Source organism: Epinephelus lanceolatus, chromosome 3 (assembly GCF_041903045.1).
Source record: "Epinephelus lanceolatus isolate andai-2023 chromosome 3, ASM4190304v1, whole genome shotgun sequence".
NCBI classification, from domain to species: Eukaryota; Metazoa; Chordata; class Actinopteri; order Perciformes; family Serranidae; genus Epinephelus; species Epinephelus lanceolatus.
In genome coordinates, this window is record NC_135736.1 from 9,976,753 (window position 1) to 10,001,149 (window position 24,397).

At 42.3% G+C, this 24,397-nt stretch overlaps 1 protein-coding gene across 11 annotated transcripts in view; it reads right to left on the bottom strand.

Annotated features, from left to right (window-relative positions):
* Positions 1-24,397, bottom strand: part of adgrl3.1 (adhesion G protein-coupled receptor L3.1) — a 172,218-nt gene that overhangs the window by 23,589 nt on the left and 124,232 nt on the right. For all 11 annotated transcript variants that reach the window (XM_033624981.2, XM_033624987.2, XM_033624988.2 and 8 more), the window contains 6 exons: positions 23,605-23,788; positions 17,013-17,135; positions 16,609-16,814; positions 13,255-13,431; positions 12,049-12,258; positions 1,499-1,719 (listed from right to left, as the gene is read on the bottom strand). In XM_033624981.2, the coding sequence (XP_033480872.2) occupies positions 1,499-1,719; positions 12,049-12,258; positions 13,255-13,431; positions 16,609-16,814; positions 17,013-17,135; positions 23,605-23,788 (1,121 nt within the window). The remainder of the gene's footprint in view (positions 1-1,498; positions 1,720-12,048; positions 12,259-13,254; positions 13,432-16,608; positions 16,815-17,012; positions 17,136-23,604; positions 23,789-24,397) is intronic.

Consider the following 24,397-nt stretch of genomic DNA (forward strand, 5'->3'; position numbering starts at 1 on the left):
ATCTTGAATCCATCCTGGCGGTCCTTCAGTTTCCCTTTTGAAAGATGAATCCAGATTACAACCACCTGCTGTTATGCTGGTGAGTTATTTCCTCTCACACAGAATGTATGTCCTGGTTGGCTGTTGAGTGTAGTCTTTGCCGTGTGTTCAAGTGCCACCTTTTAGCTGAGACACAGGTAACATGAGTTGGCCTTCATCGCCATTGGTTCTTTGATGAAGGTTTGATGTGTCTGAACCTTTACAGACAGTATTATTCACCCCTGGGGGGTGGGGGGCTGCTCATTGTTCCGATTCATATGTGAGGATTTTTTTTTTCTTTACAGGGCATCCCATTGGTTACACCTTGTAACCAAAGCAGCAAAAATTAAACCTTTTTTCCCCTGCAGCTCAGCCAAAAAGGGCAAACAGCCAGGTGCTCTGGCAACTTTAGCCCGTACCTGTGCACGTCCCTGTCCTCAAACCTCTACAATTTGATGTGTAGCTCATGGAGAGCTGCCAGGTCTTAACTACAAACGCCCCCAAGAGCAGCAGAGAACGTGAGCATTTGAGCATATGAATGATTTAACAGTCCTATAGTGTCCTGTCATTTTTCTCCTTCTATATCCAGCCGCTCATTTATAAGCAATTGAGTTTTTTAAACACGAAGACCACATTGTTAATGTCATCTTTAGTCCTCATGATTTCATACGGTCGCACAAAAGAGGAGAGGTCACGGACATGTATAGTGCACCATATGCATTATGTGCACATTATACACAGAATATGCATATGCACTGTATGAATAAAATGTTGGCCTTTTTTCAGAGTCCCACCATGAACGGAGTGGACAGGTTACGCATGTTAAAGTCATATTATTTTCACTCGGGTGTATTTGTGGGTGGCCTGTTATGCATATACTTATTATGAATGAGATGCTGGCTGACTTTTCTTGGAGTCGCCATGTGTCTCAGGTTGGACAAGTCAAGCATGCATGAATACGTTTCCATGTGCTTTTAATGTGTGTCCTCATCCCACTCACTACTCTGCACTTTCTCCAGGGGAAGCACGCACAAGTGCAAACCAGTATGGACGTGTACACACCTCTGACAGGCTACTCCATCACTCCCTTCTCCATCCTTCCACTCTCACACCCCCACACTCTAACCCCTCCCTTTTCTTCCTCAATCTGCTCCGCTGTGCACGCCCTCCATCCATCCCACCCGTTAAATCCTTCCATATTCACACATTGTCGCTGCTGTGCTCATGCAGGCACTCTGTGGTGCATCCTTCCCTGCTTGTCCCCATACTTCCCTCCCCCCTCTTCCTTCTTCTCTGCCTCTCTCTCCCCTCTCAACCTCTCTGTATTGACTCTTCAGAAGTGCCACAGCTTGTAGAGTCCACTGTGGCAGACGCAGCCAAAATGACAGCAGGCACTCCAGCCCTCCCTCCCTCCTTCCCCGGCCCTCATCATCCATCCTTCCTTCACGCTACACTCTCTTCGCCACCCCTCTATCCTTACACTCGGTCGGTGCCATAGCTCCTGTAGTCCACTGCAGCGGAGACGGCCACTATGACAGCAGGCACTCCGTAGCCTGCCAGGTAGAAGTACTTAGTCCTGGAGTGTTCGCTCTCAAACACCTCTACCAGCATGATGTAGAGCTGCACCCCTTCCAGGAACATCCAGGTAAAGGCTGCCAAGAAGAAGAAATGGAGCAAGGCAGCGAAGACTGCACAGGCAATCTGGTGAGGGAAAGAAAAGATGGAGAGGATTTAAAAATACAGTAACACAATAATGCACAGGAAATATTTAATCTGGTGGATGCTTGCATTGATGAGTTAGAAAGTGGAAAAAAAGACGCAAACAGTGCAGGAGATAAGGGTGTGAGTCAGACTTAGAAAGTAATCATTTATCACATTCACATAAAGAAGGAAATGTGAGGGATTAACAATTGGGCTGCCAATATTGGAATAGACAGCAGAGGGAGAGGATAAGGAAAATAGAAAGGGAACTCACAATCATAGTATACTTTAACAGCAATTACAGGCGACAGACTGACTCGAAATCACTTCAAGATAGCAATATTAGTCGAACCCCCTTCACACTTTATTCCGCGTTTACATCTACAAGTCATCTAAGAAGATAAATGAGAAAATAGAAGTGACAAGTCGGTGCTACAGCCTCTGCTGATTGTCCACATTTCAAACAGGAGCAGCAAAGCACTTTCAAAAGGGGCTGAGAGAGAAGAAGGGGGGGGGGGGGGGGGTGCTGACAGTGAGGAGGGCGAACGACTTGGCAACGCTGTTGAAAATACAAAATGATTTTTGTCAATGCCAACGATGAACAAAATGAGTAGAACTCCTGCAAAAAATGACTCAGCAGCTCGGCATGAAAGAGACGAAGCACTCATAAAATCTGACACATTTTAGAGATTGGAGAAAGCCAGCAGCAACATCAGTTTAGATACTGAATAGCTGGGGTTTTATGCCATTATTAGAGCTGAACTGTTTGCTTCCAGTGAACTACAGAGTCAAAATACTGTACGAGTTATTCATTCAGTTTCTTATGAAACTGTAATCATCCAATATAAAATAAAACTTATAACACTGGTACCCAAAAGCAGTGACGATCTTAGATTCTGGGGGATCGCCGGCAAAGAACCCGATCGTGGCCCCCACATCCCCACCAACCCCGTTCCTGCATGGGCCCCACGCCCCCATAAAAAGGCATTTTGAGTACACCTAACAATGGTCAATGACAATAAAGAACGTCTTTTATAATTCCACTTTTGAACCTGAAATTGAACAATATCTTAACTAATATATCTATAATATAATACCTTATGAATACTGTAAACGCTATTAACAAATTCACATAACATTGATGAAGATTCTCAGTCATCCAGGTCATGATAATTTTAGTTGCAGTCTTCAGATCCCTCCTCAGATGGCTTAAGGTGGGTCAACGACTTTCATTTGACCTGAACGCCTCTGAAACTCAGAGCTCACGTATGACCTTAACGGCTCTGTAAGGGCTCACACCCACACAGGGTTTAAAACCTGAGACTCTGCACCAGTCCGTTACAACTGAAGAGGCCTCTTGGATGAGAGGAGAAACGTCTTCAAGAGACTCAAGCTAGTCCAGTTGCCTATGATATAGCACTTTCAAATAACAAATTCACATAATGAATAAAAACAAAGCCAACAACAATAATGTAACACTAAATAACAATTAGTTCATTTATAGTCTAATGTTAGCTTTTTAATTCAGGTGAATTTATGCTCCAAATATCATAAAAGTGGTGTTCATTTGTCAAGATAATCTTGCTGAACTAAACATGAAAGTATTATAAACCTTTGTTTGCCACAGAGCTTATTTCTTATGAAGCTCAGCGTAAGTTCAATCATGCTATATTCATTCACAATTCTCTATCCCACTCCCACGGCTTCCTCCAATCAGCTGACTATGGGCGTTCCCTCTCCCGGTTAGCTAGTCAAACTTTGCCATGATCTCCTTCAGCCATTCATGTTGCTACTGCCAAACTTTAACTCTGTTCTCCTCTCTGCTCCTGTCAGCTGTCATTTAGGTTGAATCATTATTAAACCTTATCCAGAGCCCAGGACAAGCCCATCAAAAGCCCACTCCTCTTCACATCCAGATCCTCAGCTCCTCTTCATCTCATCATCACCACCATTACCACCACCAGCATCTAGACTCCATAGAGGGGTTCCCTAATCTACTATGTCTTTACCACCCTCCTGGAATGGATGACATCATGATGGGGACTGATCACCAAACACTGTTGTCATTTCTCATACTTATGTGCACATGTAAATAAATGTTCTTTCCTCTCAGACCTAGTCTCTTCTGATTGAACTGCAGTTATCCAAAATCCAATGGAAAAAACCCACAGGCTTTCTGATAAGGGAACCAGGGCGACGTTAACTTCCGAGTTGGCCTACAAAAAAAAAGTAATCTCTGCAGCACTTTAAACAAGACTATATTCGTTGACTTACTTTGGGGCGAACCCTGTTCACTTTAATCAGCAGGTGGCAAGCAAGACATTAAAACATGCATAACGACTACAATGAGACACAAAACGGCAACTAAAAGAGAGGCAAAACCACCACATAGTCTGTCCGTCTTGCTCCTGTCTAAGAAAGGTGGAGGGGCCTTTTGCATATCTGTGCCCAGGGGCCCATTGTCTCACAATCCACTCATGCCGGCACACACACACTGGCTGTGTCCAAAATCATTCACTACTCCCTACTCACTATGTAGGGGGTTCTATGGAGAGGACTGTACAGTGAGCTCCCTACGTATAGTGGGCACACTACTAAGGTGATTTTGTTGACGCCATTACTTATGTCATTGCTGTCGCAATATTAAAACATGTTATATGTCGGCTGGTCAACCATCAGTAACAAATACTGACATGCATATTTTCGATAAAACATGAAATTATACTGTGCATGTGTTCGCCAAATAAATAAATAATGTTACAAAGTACTTTGTGGCTGTTTGTGTTGTGTTGTGAGATGCTCTGCTCACATTAAATGTAGGCCTACTAATAATGTTACACTGGCAGACAGAGGAGAGGAGGGAGCTGCGCGATTGCAACCTGTCCTACTAAATGTAAGTATTTTCTCCTTTGTTGTGTTGAAGTTGGTTTTACCAGCCAATCATGTAATAACTTGTGAATTTAATGTATGATGTTATGCATTACATCATTACGGCACAAATCAGAACTAGAAGCGACTCAGCTTGCTAACATTAGCTAGCGTTATTAGCCCTACTCTGTACAGTAACTGTGAAGCACTAGAGAAGATCAGTTGCTGATTTATTTTAATCTCTTCAGGGGCTGACAACTACACATTAAACTGACAGTGACAATCTTTAACATGTCATTATAAGTTTAATGTGCAGCAGAGGCTAGGCTAGAGTAATTTTTACATTAGAAATGTGACCACATTCGAATGTAGCCTATAATCTTTTAATTCTTTAAGTCAAGAAAATGTGCCTATATTGGCCTATATGAAAAGTGAATGAGCACCAACGGCTGGACATAATTTAAATGTAAATGCAATAACTTAATGTTTGGCGCGGGTTGGGTGCAGGTCTCTAAATTTTAGAAGATAATTATGTCGGGTGGGTGGTGGGTGGATGATTGATGAGTGCACAAGGATTTGGTTGCGCTCAAACGCCATTCCCGCATCTCTAGCGTCTGTCCGTTCCTTTGGCGCAATGCATGGCATATATTGCTTGGTGAGTGACCATCAGTTGTACACTACTTTTCACGGTGCATTGTAGGATACTTTGAGTCCACTATATAGGCTATAATAATTCCCACTATACATTCGGACAGCACTACAAAATGGTGAAATCACTATAGAGTGGACTATTCTCTCTGTCTGTCTTTAGGGGCCCCGTTTATGGGCTTTATGGGCAGTGGCAGTGCACCGTATAGTGCTGTCAGGGAGCTTTAAGGGTGTTAATAGTTGTCATTGGTCCCTTTTTTCCCCAACTTTTTTGGGGGCCCCAAACATTTGCCTGATTTGCCTCTCCTTACAGTGCACCTCTGCCCACGCGTACCAGCCTGTGGTTATATACATTCACACAGAACGTAAGTAAATGGATTTTAAATCACTTTGTTAGTAGCTGGAGAAAAGTGACGGATGAAAGGGATGTAAAAGAGTTCGAGAGACAGACGATAAAATACTTAGAAAGCCCTGTAAGAGAGTCTCCTGAAAGTTTAAAAAAAAACAAAAGAGAGAAAAATGGAGCAGCAAAAGGATGAGCAGTGGGAAAATGAAAGAAGGGTATCAAACTTAAAACTGCATTAACAATTTAGGCAATAGGATGGGAAGAAAAGAGGGGTGCTTAAGAGAAAAAGGCGAGGAGAGAACGAGCGGCGAGATCTGGCCCGTCACGTTCGTGGCAATGTTCTAATCTAAAGAGTCACTCCTAAATCATTGAATGGGAGAGCTAACAGACAGACTTTTGTAATGGAGGGGTTTGCAGCGAGAGACAATTACCTAATGTCTGAGAGACAATGAGTTTAGGGGGCGAGGGAGTCACTCATTTCCATTTCTAATGATCGCACAGTGTAGCTTACACACACAGACACACATGCACACACGCATACACACACACAGGTAAAAAAAGAGTGGCTGCTTATGCAAAGTCATTTAGTTTTTCCTGCTGGAATTACTGGCTTAACCGGCTGCGAGCTAAGTGACGCTGAAGATGTTAATGGAGGTCACAAATAGTCACCAGTAATTAACGGCACACACAGATGCGGCGGCGCACATACATACAAAGAAACATGATCCCTCCCACACAAACATACACAAAGAGAAACACACAAACCTCAATGTCAAAACGAGTAAATCTTTTTCCCATTGAATGCTCAGCAGGATACAAAGGCCTGAGGCTGCTCTAAGGCTTCTTGAATACTATGGAGGGGATAAAGGATAGAGCCCTGAGCACTTCCTCCCCCACAGACATACACTCTGTAATGACTCAAACAGCTCACGAATAAAACTACCTAACACTGCGACGTTTACAAAGGCCAAAACTGCCCTGTGTACACACTTAGTGCGGTAAGACCATGACAGCGCACATCGAGGTATCCTACAGCATATGTTGATTATATTTGGGTGACCTTGCCACAGGGAATTAAAGCAGAATGTCTCATCTAAGAATCTGACCCATGCGATTTTTGTGCAAGTGCTTGCATCCAAGAGAGGTTTAAAGTCCTAATCCATGATTGGCGTATTGAATGCGGACCATATGGATTATACGAAGCGGGCTGTGACTGGAATGCAGACCATGTGGACCCCGGCAGTCGAGCCAAAACTGCACTGTGCATCATTAGGGATGGGGCCCGATATCGGTCGGTTCTTTTTCCACATGGCTTTAGATTTTGTTATTGTTCCTACTCTTCGTCGTAGCGCAGTTCCACACGAGCAGCAGAGGTCAGGCATCATTAACTGTAATAGAAAGTCCTAATCTGGTAAGGTTTGGGTGCGTGGGAGTGAAAAACAGAAAGTGAGCAATTAGGTTATAACTAGTGAAGTTATTTAAGCCGTGTTTGCACAAGCCTCGACAGCTGTAGAGACTCCACAGTTAGAATCAAATGGAACCCACTTGAGCCAGTCAACCTGCTACACTAAAGTAGGCATCACTGATATTAGCAGAGGGCCTATTAACTGCTACAGTGTGTCCATAGAGATGTAGAGTATGCTGCATCCATGAGCAGTTCTAACTTGAATGCATAGCTGACTCTGAAGAATAAGGGTCATTGTATTACTTACTTGACATTTTGATGCATACACCCAGTTCAGACTGACACAGTGACCCAGAATAAACCCCATGCTTGATCTGAATGTCAACATGCATTATGTGACCTGGCCTGGCTCTACTCAGGAGACGTTTATGGCACAGTATATAGTTATTCTCAGGTTTAATGTGAAGAACTGTTTCCATGCTCCGTAGGGGAAAGTACCTGCATGTCCTCAGTGCAGACAGTTCAGATCTTCAAGCAACAAGGACCAGCTTTTTCTTTAACCTCCAAGAAATGCTGGCCAACAAGACATTAGAGAGATTTACAATATCTTGCAAACACCAACAATCAAGATAAGAAGACCCTTTTTCTCCTACATGGCCACTAAACCAGCACACTGACCCAAACCACCTTTGACCTTACAAGATCTCTCAGATCTCCCAGAGCCACAGATGCAATTCACACCCCAGCATGAACTGTTAGTATGACTTAGATAAATATTCCCCACCATTGGCTTCATAACTCACCTCTAAGAGCCAGTCACCCGCTGGCACCAGCTTTAATCTCACGGTGAACTCTGATCTCTATTAAAATGTAGTTTGGATTTTGCTTAAGGACTATTAATATAGAGTATTAGTATGTGTGTGTGTGTGTGTGTGTGTGTATATAATAATATGTGTTTGCCTTAGTTAAGACTTTTGTTTCACTGCCTTTTAGCTGAGAAGTGTACCACTAACATAATACCACCAGCTTTGATAACGCTGCCGTTATGTTTAGAACCATTCTACGTGTTTCACTCTCTAAACGCTAAAGCTAAAAATACACAATTAAACAGCATCTAGAGGGGGAACCTGCCTGTCTGAGGACAGGAGGGAACAGACTTTGCAACCCAAGAACTCTGCAATCCCTGTGATTGGGTAGGATGCATCTTCTGGAAGGGCAGACCAAAACTTTACAATTATCTCTTAACTGAGAAACCAGGGTTTTTCCCATCTGGCCTTGTCTTTCTGTCCTCTTCTTACTCGTATCTTTGTTGTCCTGCCTTTTTTGCTGTGCGGGGTGGTGGCTTGCTCTTTGTCTGAAGATGTGATTTGGAACAATAGGAGGTGAAACCTCAAAATTCAAAGTCATGAGTTAAGAATCAAAACTAGGAGAGCCTAAACCAGGAGTTCTTTTCCAGTGGTAACTTTTCAAATCTGGACCGGCTGACTTACTCATCATTACAAGATCCACACTCCAGCTTCTCACCCAAGCACATCTAACTCCAATCTTCACAAGAAGCCACCCCAGGGAGCAAGCAAGTATTTCTACAAAACCTTCATCAACTTCCTTAAATCCTGGTGCTTTGTTAATTTGCAACTTCAACTGGCTGTTAAGAACTAAGCTGTTGTACCTGTTTTTTTGTAGCTGTTTTTGATTTGACTGGCTGCTTCTCAGGCAACAGTCACCTCATCTGTATATCAGGTCTCATGCCAACTACACAACAGATAACTGCATCATTCATCTGAGTCATCCACTAACCATAGCCTCGTGTACCAGTTTCACCTTTCCTTCTTGTGTCTTGTTTGTAAAAGTGTTTAGTCCTTGTAGCTGCAGCATTAATAATAAATGTGTATGTAACTAAAAGACAACTTGCTGATGTTTTCATGTGCTTACATCTCAGTCCCACAATCTTAAAAGACCTGTGCCCTCGCAAAATCATAATTAAGATTAATGACAACCATAATCTAATTGACCTCTCTTGTGTGGCCCACAAGGAGGACTATTTCCCTATTATCATACATACTTCCAATATGAGTTGTGTCGCTGGACGAATAATTCATTAGTTAATTTATTAAGCTATTATATTATTTGAGTCATGCAAAATAATAATTTAAAATCCCCCCCTTGAAATCATAAGACTATTTGAATGCAGAAATTCCTTTAACTCACAAATTCATGTAAATTTTCTACAACCATATTACCATACTGCACCACACACCTCTATTTTACTGATAAGGAGGAATCCGTGTCGCAAGATAACATCAATTCCGCTCCTCTCAATCTCAGATAGATTTGAAAATGATTCACTGCAGAGCATCAACTTTTCATGAGAAGGCCAAGACCGACACAGCACACTAATATGAGCGGTCGAATGCAGGTTGAACCCCTATTTACTATCCTGCCTCATATGGGCTTTGTTTGTGAAAGTTTTATTGTTCTACAAACATCCCCCTCACGACCAACAGGATTCCCTGGCAAAAGAGATAGACTGCAGCTTCTGTAGCCTGACGGGGGGGGGGATGACTAACAAAAGCAACAGAAGACTGAAGCACAGCATAAACAGCAGCCAAGCTAAAACAAAGCTAATACATAAGCCTTAATGCACTATCTAGCTGATTAGCATAGTCTATGTAATATGCATTTGTAAATTACTAATGTTGCAACTGGGAACAGACTAAAGAACAGACAAATTAGATTGTTTTTGTACCCTACATATTTATTAAATGTAGGTGGCATTGCCATTCAAGAGGTATAACAACCTTATTAAGCTAGTAGCCTAATGTTCTAGCAATTTTTGTCTCATTTTATGCTTTGGTTAGCAGTCCTTTCTGAATTAGCTGCAAACTGTAATACGACTAATCTGAGGAAAGCTCCAATGATCACTTTAGTAATGATGTCATAGGTAATGCCTTAGATTACAAGATGCAAAGTACACCATAATCACTCTAAAATGACAGTTTAATCTTTTGTACCAACGGTGTCCCAATCCAGTATGTACCAATACTTACTGGGGAAGTTATACAGTAAGGGGGAAACTTATACTGCTTGGCACATATTCTGTTATTACAGGGTATGTATGATTTACTGAGTAATCTTATCTAATAATCTGGACGTTTAGGAGGAATTTAAAGATTATTTATACTGAAGTTATTGTTTAACCACTGGGTATCTATTCTATTACTATTACAAGGTAAAGTAAGACCATTACATAAATTACCAAATACTTGATTGACATTGGTAACGCCTACATAGGGAGCCCCGGTAGCTCACCTGGTGGAGTGTGCACCCCATGTACTATGCTACGTTTTTAGCAATGGCCTATGCTTGAGGAATGACGCACAGTGCTATAGATTATAGCCCACATACCCTGTAGTTACCATGGATGTATAAAGAGACCTGAATACAGTGTTTCAGTCCCATGAAAGCTGGTCAGTAGCACATGAAGCCAAAATGGTTCAACTTCCATATATAAGACTACCTGGATGATCCGCACTAATTTCCCACTGTGCAGCCCTAGCCAGCTCTTTCTGGTTTAAGTGGGGATAAAATGATTTAGTCCTCTCAACTTTCCAATTGTAATTAAACCAAGTGTATCAAACTCCAATGGTGAAAAAAGTATGCTAAAAATAATTGAAAACTGATTTACAGAAATCTCTTTCGCCATTTAAATCAATGGGGAAATGTCTTTTTGGACATCATGTAACAGATCTGGCAATTGTAATTACACAGTTTGGCCACTACAACAATTGTCTTCAAGGCCTAGGGCACTTCCTAGGGTCCTGGTAGTTGCCCTGTAACTAAATGTAACAAGGAGAGAACTACCATTGCATACATATCTACCTTACTCTGTAACTACAGAGAACAATACTACAACAGTGTGTTTCAATTTTGCTTGCCTAAAAAAGTACACGAAAAATGACACTGACTGCACAGTTTGCTGTCAGAAGAGCATATTGACCAAAAGCAAATGTGTGGTGATTCATATGTTGTGTTTTATCTTGCTATATTTGTATTTATTTCCAGAATGATTATAAAGACACAATGATGCCTATTTATTCACTCAGTCTTACCTAAAACCTCTCGGTTTCTGCTCAGTTTTATGCTCATACTGTACCCTGTAATAGTAGTAGAAGAGGTACACAATAACTACAGGACAAATTCTCTCTAAGTTCCTTCCAAACATCCAGATTATTTCACCTCGTAATACTAGAACAGGTATCCAATTGGTTGTTTTTGTGATTCTTGCAAATGGCATTAGGAGCACCATTAGGAGGCAAGAAGCATAAAACATAACTATAATGTAAGTTCTTGTCAAGATCCTGAATTATTACCCCTTTATCACATAACTTCACATCTTGGTCTCCTGAACCTACATATATGTGTTGATTTGTACTGCACTGGTACAAAAGATTACTCCGTCCCTTCAGAGTGATTATGCTGTATGTTGCAAGCTGTGATAGAGTGTTACCATGGCATGGAAAACTGAGCATGCGCAGTACAAACAGTGCCAGTAAATTCTGTTTTTGCTGTTTTGTTCTCATCACATTTTATGAGAAAAACGTTGCACAATCCAGGCTGGTTTGAATACAAGGACATGGTTTGTTCAGCAGCCACTCAGAGAAATTCTCTGTTTTAGATTTATTCCGGGAACGCTGAATGTAACAAAAAAATCTGCTATTTCTTATTCATGTCGCTGCAATGTGGTCAACCACTGACAGCAAGTTAGTAAATATTTCACAACTTACTCTGCCAACAATGCAGCACGATCAGTGCTATTGGTCAGTGGACAGTTATGACAAGCCTGTGCCAAACACAGCATGAATAAAACATTTTGAAATTAGCCTGTGAAAAATATTTGTTTTCATTTATCTTCTTAATCCCCTCCAGTTTTGATGGACTGTCCATAGCTTCCAGTCAAAAGAATATGCATGCCCACAGCATGTTGTGCGCACACACACACAGACACACACACACACACACACACACACACACATACATACATTGAAAATCTCGCCCTTCTTACCGGCTGATCGGCCCTGTTGATCCCCACCAGGAACAGTGACTCAGCGATGAAGAGGCTGATGCAGAGGTTCTTGTGTATGGTATTGCGGTCACTTTGCAGTCCACGGAAGAAGCAAAAGGTGAAGATGCAGATAAGCAGGCACACCAGTGATAACAGGATCCCCACCCATGTGATGACGTCCAGGAGCAGGTCGTGCATGCTGTCTGCCTTCTGTGGGAAGTGCAGGAAAAAGTGAGAGACAAGCTTGAGTGGCTCATTTTATAGCAGTTTACAGCTACTACTGTTTAGCTATGTTTAGCTTCTGTTTGCTAGAAACATACATGAGTCATATTGTTGTAACATGAAACATACTGTAGGAACAGACACACATCCCCCTCCTCTCCCCTGACTGATGTGAGTCTGGCTGTGTGTCGCTGAGCGTTCAGGGCCACAGCGTTACGCTGCGTTGCACAGGTGTGCTGGCTCTATCCATCAGTGTCCTGCAACCTGGCAGCCAGAGCAATGTTCAACATAGCACTGCTGTGATGGATCTACTGCTCAAACCCTCACACTGTGCTCACAAAGGGGCTGCCAAGCTAGGTCTGACCATGACCCCTTTAGAAGTAACACACATCCTCTGGCCCAGAGGGAGAGATTGGGTGTCACACAATATCCAGAGTTACAAGAGCCGATTTGTGAGAAGGAACTTGGTCTTAACGTAACAAAAGGAGGGAGACAAAAAGTGCTTATCCCACATACAGCGGGACAATGAGGTTTTTATCCGCCGCCCACAGTGGCTCATGGATATCAAAATAAATGAGCCACTTTCACTTCCTGATCAGTCAAAGATTATTTTTGCAATAAAACAGGACCTGCAGCTTTTGTCTCTGGTGTAAGTCCATACAGTTGATTAAAATGCATCTGTTTTGGCAATCCAGAACTGAAATGCTTTTTTTTTTTTTTTTTTGTCAACCCATTGTCATCATCTGGCTTGACGAATCAATTGTAAAATTTCTCCTGCCAAGTATGATTACTCAGAACTGTAGAGTCTGGAGTGGTCTAATCTATTCTCCAGATGTTGTGGTCTTCCTCTCTTTCTTCCTTCCCCCATTTTTAGAATCTGTTGACCAGCCTTGCCAGCCCATGCTGATCAAATGATGAACAACTGACCCTTTGATCCTGCCCATCCCCGCCTGGCAGGCACTGCGCCGCAGAATAAACGCCTACCTTCACCTCCACGTGGGCCATGAGCACTGCAAAGCTGGTGAGGTGTGTGCAGGAGCAGCTGGTGTGTGTGCGATTGGTGGCCAGCAGACGACAGTCCTGGGTAGACCAGAATCCCGTCATGGTGCGCTTGGAGTAGCTCCAGAACGAACAGTTGGGATTGAAGTTCTCTTCCGAATGCTGGGGGCACGGGAGGAGGAGGAAGAGGGAGAGAGAGAGTGAGAGAGAGAAACCGAGACAGGGAGGAAGAAATTGAGAGAAAGGGACAAAAAGGAGGAGGGGTGGGGGAGCGGGAAGGCAGAGAACGGATACTTAGTCATGGGGAGGTGGGAGGTAGAAAGATGTAGTGTTGGGAGAGCCAACGAAAGTGAGAAAATGGTGGGAGGAATTATTGGAGGAAGGGATGGAGAGGAAGGAACACAGAGAGGGAGTCAAGCACACACAACAACAAAACAACAAACAGAAGGGACAGAATGCGAGAGTGCAGCAACAAATAAACATAGAGCGATGGCAGGAGGCGACAGTGCTGTGTCCGTGATTGTTGTGTGATATTCTAAAGTGTAGGAGCTGCTCGTGTTGTGTAAACTGATGAATTTGTGTGTGTTGGGTTTGTTAAGTTACTCTCAAAATGAGCAAGTGAAACAGTGAGGATTTCTGTGCTGCCAACAAGCTGGATCACCAACTGGATCAACATTTGCTTGTTGAATGAGCAACATAAAAGTGTGGCATTGAGCATCACAATTTCATGAGCAATGTGGAATCATACTCTAATTCAGTCTGTAATTATTGTTCATACTAGAGCTCTTCTCATGTCACTTGGGGCAAGTCAGCGTCAGTCAAGTCAAGTGTTGTCAAAGCAATTCGCAAGTTTTGTTAAAGAAGCTGTATATGCTGCACTCAGAGCATATCAATGATCCAGAGTCCGAGGTGAAATCGTCTGCACACGGTGCTTAACATGGAGGCGGCTGAGCTGGTGGCTAGCAGCTAATGGTGCTACCTCAATAAACAGTGCTAACCACAGCAACAGTGCTGACAGAGCTAATATTGTTACTCTGAGGGGGGTAGCCGTATTGACGCAGCACAGAGCGGCGGTGATTAGCTAGCCAGTAGGACACACTCACAGGGATTCACATGAAATGCATGTGGGGCTGGACAGTCCACAACATCAAAGAACAGAGAGGCTCGAATAACTACATAGAGAGAGGTAGCGTGACTTAACTCTCTGCTCAGGATCCCATTATTGCACAATGTCTTTTCCATGGTGTTATTTACAATGGGACACCAGGGACATGTCCCCTGCACTTTTTCAGAATGCAGTACTGGACCCCTCCACTTTAAGTTGTAGGAAATTACATAGAGAATGAATAGAGAGAAAGGTGGTAGTGCAGTGGTTAGCACCGTTGCCACACATCAAGATGGTTCTAGGTGGAGTTTGCATGTTCTCCCCGTGTCAGCGTGGGTTTTCTCTGGGCTCACTGGTTTCCTCCCGCAGTCCAAAGACATGCAGGCTAGGTTAATTGAGGACTCTTAATTGCCCTAAATAGTTTGTTTGTCTGTCTGTGTCTCTATATGTGTCAGCCCTGTAATAGTCTGGCAGTCTGTCCAGGGTGTACCTCGCCTCTCCCAATGTAAGCTGGGATAGGCTCCAGCCTGCCGCGATCCTTAATAGGATAAGCGGTTATGGATAATGAATGACTGAATGGAGACAATGAAAATGACAATAACCTAAAGACTAAGAGGAATTTTTAAAGTCTGTCAATAAAAGTTAAAAGTAGTAACAGTACAGATTATAGTGGAGCTTGGAGTGTGTAGTTTAAACAATGTAAGACCAATTTTGAAATTTTGAGCAATGAAATGCATTTACTCCTTACTTGACACATTTTGCTTTGTTGCACCACTTTTATTGTTTTTGTGCAAAGTTTCTTATTCAATGTGATGATCTGAGCTGTGCCAACATACCATCATTTACTACCCTTAAGTAAAAGCAACTTTCTTTATCTGGCTTTAGTTTATAGCAACTACATGTATTGATATTCATGTTGCTTTGAGAAGTTGGGCAGATATGAGTGCAAATCAGTGCCAATTTGAACTTTCTGAATTTGAATTGAAATTAAAAATCCAAGCAACAGGGGAGTGCTCTAATGAGATCACGTCAGTATGACCCCTCTCCAGAGTGGTTTTAGTTGCTGTGACCAGCAGTTCTGTAGCCTGCTCAGTCTGTTGGTCAGTTGGTTGGTCCACAAAAATTGCCCCGCCCTTTGACGGCCACAGTTTTTGCCCTAAGAGGCTGAAATTTGGCTTGGAGGTCAAAGCTATTGCAAATTCATGCTTGTTTTACCATTTTTATTATCTATGGGGTGAGTCAATATATTGTTCAATTTAATCATTTCTTTGTAGTTTTCTGCATATAAAATACTTGGTTATAATTATCCATTTCATAAAGTTACTACGAATAAAACATGGTCGTGTATTGATCTACCTCGGGTAAAGTTATACCACCCTTGAAATATTAATGCTCTGAATATCAAATATAGCCTTTAAGCAAAAATATCATATATATGAAATATCATTAAACATTTTCTTTTCAAAGCTGTGTAAGCAATTTCTTTTTTACAAAACTATGACCAATAATTGTACTTGGACATAAGAATTACATTGTCAAGTAAGTCAAGCCCACAGCAGTCACAATCCACTCATTTCTATGAGTCAGACAGTCTATAGTCTGGAGTCTATTTAAGGATAGGGCTTTTGTTATTCTGTTCTATAGACTTATTGTCAAAAAATCCCATGAAAAGACCAAAACCAACAGTGCATTGGTCCATTTCTCAGTGCTTTCTCACTTCCAGCCTGTCTGTGGCACAAACAACCCCACTCATTCCTAATGACGACGAAAATCTTTAAAATGACTCACAAATATATGTTTCCGTTTTCAAAGATGCCAAATAATTTCCAAAGACAGTTAGACACTGTAGATTTTAGCAAACATTGCTCAGTAAATAGCACATTTTCTAGGAACTATTCTCAGCTGTGGATTAACACACACTTGGTGCTCCAGTGGGTATTTATAGCACCAGAACAGCCTGCATGAAACTGAATCAAAATGAACTACAGCACCCATGTTCATTCTAATAATGGAACATGTCACCCAGTTCAACTAAGCGGTTCATTTGTGTGTTTTACAAAAGTTTTGGATGGCAGTGGAGGTCAATGGCACAATGGAATAAAGTAATTCAAGCTTTGGCAACACAGACAACTTCAGCCTCATCCTCTAAGCTCTGCTTATGTCCCATTATCTCACAGCAAGTTATTATTTTACTGTTTACAAAATTAGAAGTCATCACCTTACACCGTTTTTACCTGCAAGTGTTTGACAGTGAAGACCACGGGCTCAGACAGGTAAACCTTATTGCTCTCCTTGTTAATGGATGCTGTGATGACCGGGGAGTTGACGATAACAGAGTAATTAGGGTAGACCGCCTCGCTGCTCAGTCTGACGCTGGCGTTCTCCGTGGACAGGTAGGCCCCCAAGTTCCTGTACAGGACAAAGGCCATCCTGATCTCACCTGTAAGGGGACACGCGGGAACATTAATTGATTAATGATAATTGTTGGGTTAAACCGTGATGACTGAATGGTGGATATGAGAAGAGAGAGACTGCAAGCGGGAAAAAAAACATTGCAAGTGGGTTAGACAGAGATAGAGAGGGAGGGGTCATAGACCTCATAGTGAGAGTGAGAGAGAATGTGAGATTTCTCTTCTACCGTTTCTGCCGTGCTGCTTGAGAGTGCTGGCTGACAGCTGGATGGAGTTTCCATGTAGCTCTGACTGAGGGAATGTCAGGTCTGCTAGGTTCCCATCCGTGCTCAGCCTGGCCACTTCCAGCTCTGGAACACACACGCATCAACACACACCCTAATGTCAAGTCATAGCATAGCACGTTACATCAGGTTTGTTTTGCAGCCTCTTGTAATAACCATGTTTTCTCACTAAGTGCTTCACAGCAGAACACAGGCATGAATCCTGAAGCTGGCTTCTTCTAAACAAAGAAAATGAAAAAAAAGGCTGACACGCATCAAAGTGAAATAACTCAGATTTTTTTTTATACTAAAAAAGGCAATAATGTCTCTAGGCAACTGGTCCAACACATGGACGTAGTTAATCCAGCCTCTCTCTTGTATTGTGGGAATCTAATTTCACCATCCAGGTTCGTTAGCACATTCCCGATTACGCCTGTGTAATGTATTAGATAAAGTTTCTAATTAAGGACTAATTATACCTTTGCTGTATCGCTATCTTGTGCTTCTGAGTGATTTGGTGATTTAGACACCGCTTTCATGGTGGAAAAACAGCTCCTTGATCAAATAAACAACACAAGGACGTGCTCGGTGGAAATGAGAGTGGAGGAGGGGGTGGAGTGGGAGAAGAGGGTGAAAGGGAAAGGAAGTGGAGGAGGTCAGGGAGAAGTGGTGGAGAGAGGTAAAGCAGAAAGCACGCATGAGAGATGGGGAACGAGCAGATACGTCGAGAAGAGAGTGGCGACAGGCGGAAAGGAGATGTTCTCTCGCAGAGTAGAATAGATAGGGCACAAAGGCAAGAGATGCTAAGGTCTGGGCGAGAGGAAATGGAGGCAGGCAGACATAAACACAGACACTGATATGCAAATACTGGCAAAAGAAACGCTGGTTAAGTGTCCCTTACTTGCACAGGAGCCAAACTAAACATTCAATCTATGTACACACACACACATTACCCGACCCACCCACACATACATGTACACACACATCCACACCCACACACAGCGGCGGGGTATCAAAACACGCTGAGTCTAATCTAATTAAAGCATCCTTGTCATGACAATCCTCCTCCTAAGAAACACACTTGTTCATTATCGTTATCACACGCGCACGCTGTTACCGCTGTGTTATCCCTTCAAATCACTGTTTTGGTTCTAATAATAACACCATTTATTCATCTGCCTAATACCGCGCCGCGCAGTCACACAAACAATCTAACACAATAATATCACCTACAGAAGATGCAGTGGCTTCTTTAAAAATGTGTCATTCAAATAATTTATTCCTGTCGCTCACTCTCCTCTCAAAGACTTGTGAATTAAAAAAAAATAAAAAGACGAAGGGGGGCTTAAAAAGTGCAGTGAGGAGAGCAGAGAGGGAGGAGACGGGGAGAGAGAGGGAAGTGAGGATGGGAAGAGAGAGATGAGAGGCGGTTATGAATAAAGGGGAGAGATAATCACGGTGGATCTGCCCACTGGATTAGCTGGGAGGGAAGATTAACGGCACAAAAAGGAGAGGGATGCGGAGACAAAATTTTCCACAAAAAGATGATTTCCTGTTTTAAGTTCTTCAGAGAGATGTGCTAGCCTACATCTCGATGGCTGTTTATGTAACCACATTTATGTGGTGCGTTCAGGAGGAGGGGTGGAGGGAGAAGAAATGGAGGAGATACGAGTCTGAAATTACGTAAGGTGAAATTGTGTAGGATGGCAGTTGTTGGGAATGAACCGCTGTGCTTAAATTCAGGGGAGACAAAGTCATGCCGGAGGGACCGTGGCAGGATTCTGTGTCTAACGTCTGTCTGAGATAAGAAAAAAAGGGGTAATATGGTCAAATTGACTTGACTTACAGGTTCAGTGTGTAGGATTTCGGGGGATCTATTGTCATAGGTGGAATAAAATAACTATGTTTTCTTTAGTGTATGATCACCTGAAAATAAGTATCCTTGTGTTTTTGTTACTTTAGAATGAACGGGTTGCATCTACATAGGGAGCAGGTCCACAGAGTCTGCCATGTTCCTACAGTAGCCCAGAGCGGACAAACGAAACACTGGCTCTAGACATAGCCATTTGTGTTTTCGTATTGGCTACCGTAGTTCAGAGCCCCTCTGTGACAAGCAGCATTGCAAAACACCAATTTTTTTTTAACATGAAACTGCATTATTCTGTGTTTTTAGCGGTTTAAATCCCCAGGCCTGTTTGTTTGGGAGAGGAAGAGACCTCTAAGGATATTTCAGCTTCTGGTAAAAACCTTCTGAAAGTCTGGATCTTAAGTTATCAGAGAAAAAAGGTGCTCACACATTAGCAGGTGCTAGGCTAGTGGCCCTACTCCAATATGCCAAATGGTGTCATAGAAACACTGATTTGGAGTGTGAAACTGCTTTATTCATTGTTTTTACCGGTTTAAATCACCGGGTCTGTTTGTTTTGGAGAGGAAGAGATCTCTGCGGAAAAAGTGGCTCATGGTAAAAACCTCCTAAATGTCTGGATCAGGAAAAAGGTGAGTATCCTTTGCAGGTGCTGGACCAGCGGTCTGTCTCCAACATGCCAAACAGTGTTGATGACACACCGATTTGGAACATGAAAGTGCTTTATTCATTGTTTTTACCAGTTTAAATCACTGGGTCCATTTGTTTTGGAGAGGAAGAGATCTCTGTGGATAATTTGGCTCATGGTAAAAACCTCCTGAATGTCTGGATCAGAAAAAAGGTGAGCACACACTAGCAGGTGCTGGGCTAGTAACCCGGCTGCCACATGCCAAACTGGGTAAGAAAAACACTAATTTGGAACATGAAACTGCTTTATTCAGTGTTTTTACTGGTTTAAATCATGTGGTCTGTTTGTTTTGGAGAGGGAGAGATCTCTGTGGATAATTCGTCTACCTGTTAAAAAAACCCAAACGTCTGGATCGTATGTTATCAGAGATAAAAGGTGAGCACACGTAGCAGGTGCTGGGCGAGCAGCCTGTCTGCGATGTGCCAAACAGCGTAGGAGAAACACTATTTTTTAAAGTGACACTGCTTTATTCTGTGATTTTACCGGTTTTAATTGCTTGGTCCATTTGTTTTGGAGAGAGAGAGACCTCTGTGGATAATTCAGCTCCCAGTAAAAACGTAATGAACAATGAACACTGTAGGAGTTCTAACCCGGAGAAGTTTCAGCTGGTTGCAATCGTCACCGCTAAATGTTAAACACTGTTTCTTTAAATGATTTCATTGCTTACTGATGTGAAGATGAGCACAAAAAACACCCTCAGAGCATCATTTGACATTCCACCACCACCATCACCCTCAAGCATGCAGTCTTGTTCTTTACTCATCATCCTCCCGCTCCTCCTTCATGACTTTTCATCTCTTACTGGGTTCTACACAAGCCCAGTGAATCCCAGTAATGGGGAGATGAATTGTAGGAACTTTTGAAATATCACATCCAAAGGGGAGTAAACAGGGGGATAATCAAGAAAAACATGAGTGAGTGCAACTCGCTGGTCTGGCTGCAGATGAAAAGATGGCTCACAGATACAGTATATCATCAGCTAACGGCATGAAAGGCAAACAGGGTTTTTATGTTTCAGTATTTCTGCCTTATTCCATGGCCCAATGATGAGGGGATCAGTGGGAGAGGATGAGGAGCGATGGAAGGAGGAGAAAGAGAGAGGAGAGGAAAGTGATGTGCACAACACCATAATAACTAGCTTTGTTCTGCTTTGTCAATTCCGCCTACAAGCGGAGGGAGGAAAATACGGGAAAAATAAATAAATAAAAATTATTGTCTCTGGCAAACAATTTATCCCTGCCTTAGACGCCTCAAGGCCAGGTTTTTTCCCCCTCTTGCATTTTGTTAGATGATGATGTGTCTCTGTGGATTTGACCCTTGAAAAACCTCTCACACAACAACCTGGACCTCTTCATCATGACCTCCCTCTGACAGCTTTACAATCCTGCTCTACGTAATAGAACAGTCACGTACAGCTGTAAATATGTTTAGTCTATCTGACATGTTGCTTTGGGAATGCCACCAAAATGTTGAAATTTTTGCAAGTAGTTGATCATGTCTGGCAAATACAATCACAGCTATATTTTTGGAGTTTTTTCTTCTTTTCCCATTGATCACCCAGTCAATGGCGGCAGGCGAGAGACCGTGTTTCAGCAAAAGTGTGGTGAAATTACTCACCTCATCAATTCAAACTCCTATGGTTATGTTATTGTATTCATTCCATTTGCCCTTGTGACTCTTTATCGTACAATTTTGATATACAATCGGATGTTGTTTCAGATATCAGAGTGAGCCACTTCTGTTTTACACTCCGTTTAATTCAGATTTTAGACTGAGATACATGAAAAAAAGGTTGTTATCTTTGACATCCCTTTAATGTTTATTAAGGGATAACAGCTTTCTGTTCTGTCTCTGTTGTGTTCATTCATGCACACAAGTTATTAATTAATTTGACAGAGGGGTTTATGAGTTGCACACGTGGAAATTTGAAAACATTTTACACTGCGCAGTCGATCTGAATTTCTTACTGGCAGAAAAATATCTCGTTCCTAAAATCTACATATATACAAACACAAAATGCTACATATGGTAGGGATGGGTGACGTGATATCCATCAGTAAAGATTTGGCAGTACTGTTTCTACCATGGGGCAGGCTATGTAGCAAATCAGGACTTGATGCTCATGATCACGCAAGGTGTAATGTGATTTGGGCTGACATGGAGGAGGAGAGTGAAGTTGTAAATTGAGAAACCTGAAACACCTGCAATTATTAAATAACTAATTAGTTTAGATCTACTGTTTGATGATGTAAAGATATTAAACATATTGAATTACTGCTATTCTAACGCACTGTACAGTAAGATACAGCGCAACCGTGTCTGTGTGTGTGCACTGTATTACACCACAGATCAGCTGTTGGGGTCAGACTTTCGGCAGTTTATGGAGGAGACAACAAATACAAACAAAAAAGGCCAAGAAAGAGCACAAGCAAACTGTGAACTGTAAACGCATGCTCACAGACCCAAAGAGCGACTGCTGCCATGAGTGGGACCTGGTTACAACACAAAATTCCAAATCAGAAGATGAAGAAAAAGGGATTCACACATTGTTTGTCTGGTAAGTTGCTTCATTTATTCGTAGGTATTTATTTTACCCAATGATTGGGTACAGCAGTGCTCTCCAGCTGGTTTTACATAATCCTCTTGAGAGAAATATTCACTGCACACGCCGAGCTGTCTCAGCCTTGCAGGTGGAGTGTTGCTGTCTGTCTTCAGAGATGCCAGCCGCATTTTTTCATTTCTTTGTCTGAAATCTTTAAAAGTTTGAAAGTTTCGTTTCAGTCTGACCTGTGGCATAACACTCTGTGCGGCAAAGCTGCTCTTATGTGTAGGAATATCGAAGTTGTAGGGTTGAGAAATGGAGTGCCAAAGGAAAGGGCTGTCTGATGGCAAGGTAAAGTGGTGAAAATATTCTCAATGCAGCGTCCACTTAGACTGATATTGTTTTTCGTTTAGGTAGGCCTTTTTTAAGTGCCTAAAATACATTTTGCTGCCACCTCAGATCCACAGCAGGACATTGCTTAGCTCCTGTGGCAGTACTCCTGCCTGCTTCTTTAAACTGGGAGCTTGCTGACCACCATTAATTTTAGGTAATACACTGACCATTGACAAGTACCTCATACAACCACATCTGAAAAAAAAAAAAAAAATCAGAGCTATTCCTTTAATATGCAAGTTTAATGTTGTCTCTGCTTCACTATTAAAGTATTTTATTTTCCTTATTGAATCTACCTTGCATCATATTACTGTACCTTTTTTTATATGCAGTCAGGCAGTTGTTTAGCTAGTCATATGCATGGCCCCGGTGCTGTTTCAGTTTTACTCAGATAAACTACGACCTAATCTGGCATATGTTTCTCTCTTAACCGTCTGAGCAGTGAAACAAAAGCATTATTCTGCCCTATTTCCATTCATGTCCACTCACGTCCACTCACATGTACAGAACGTGTGTTATTGTTTAATTACACACATGGAAGATGATAATATTTGATGCACTGTGAAGTTAGATACTTTGTTTCTGGTTTGTATTATAAAACATAGAGGCAGTGGGTTCAGTAATGCCTGCTGTCAGCGTTGCCTCTTACTATGATATTACATCATATTCTTAGATCTTTAGCGGCCTGAGCTGGTTTACGTTATTAAAAGATCAGTAGAAAAAAAGAAGGAGGAAAGCACGAAAACTCTGAAATCTAAGAACAACGTTACTGCCAAAATAAGTGCACACTGTAATGTATCTCTCTACTTGACTGTATATAGGTAAAGTCAACAAAACGTACAACTTGCAACTGTTCCTGCCAAGCCATACCTTGCACGCCTGCAATTCAACACCTGGGACATGCCCATTTGCAGCCACAGCCTACAACACTTGGCCACTGTGTGGCTTCACTAGAGCAAATGGAGGTAAAGTGTCTTGCTTGAGGGCATCTCAACAAGCTTCTTGACAGTTGCGGGGTCCAACTGAGTTTGGAGGATGGGGAAGGAAGAGAAAAAAAAAATGTACTCACGGATGTTGTCAGTGGTCTCCTGCACAGTGTCAGTCTTGAGGAGGTTGTCAGCTAACATAAAAGCCCCAGTCTCCACAGTGTCGAGGAGCAGGGTGGCCGAGTGCAGCTGCTCGCTGGTGGGCAGCTCCCTCCACGCTGCCTGGGCTCGTGGCTGCAGCAGATTATTCACCGTCTCCACCATAGCCTGGGGCAGCAGCAGAGACACGGAGGTCACATGGAGGAAGCTAATGCTAACACTCTCATCCCTTTCAGTCAACAAGGCTAATGTGAAAATTAATGCAAATCCATTCATAGTGCAAATAACATTGCTACACCATAACTACTGAGGACAGCAGTCAGTGGGATGCAACAGTGAGAATGCAGTGGCTTTTCATTTATCATGTTGATAAATCATGACAACAAAAAATGTTAGCAATGCAAATGTAGCATTCCCATGCAGACATAACAAAGGCAAGAACACAGATGCTACTAAATAAAAAGTACATTTTCAAAATCTACTTTTTAATGTTCATCACCACCTTTTCTTTTTTTTTTCTTTCTAAATTCTCTTTATAAAAAGGATGTTGTGATAGAAAATCCATCACAGATGTTCTGAAAATCAAGCTAAGCTAATTAGCTGATTGCAATCACCATGTGTCCACACCCCCAAACCTGGTTCATTTCTCCTTTTTTTTCCCTTTAAAGCAACAGTCTTATCTTTAAGTTGGAAAACTTGTGCTTAAGGGGTCTGAGAAGAAATTAGCGTTTTATCAGATAATGTCTGCTGGGTCATATCCAGCCGCGCAGAGCAGTT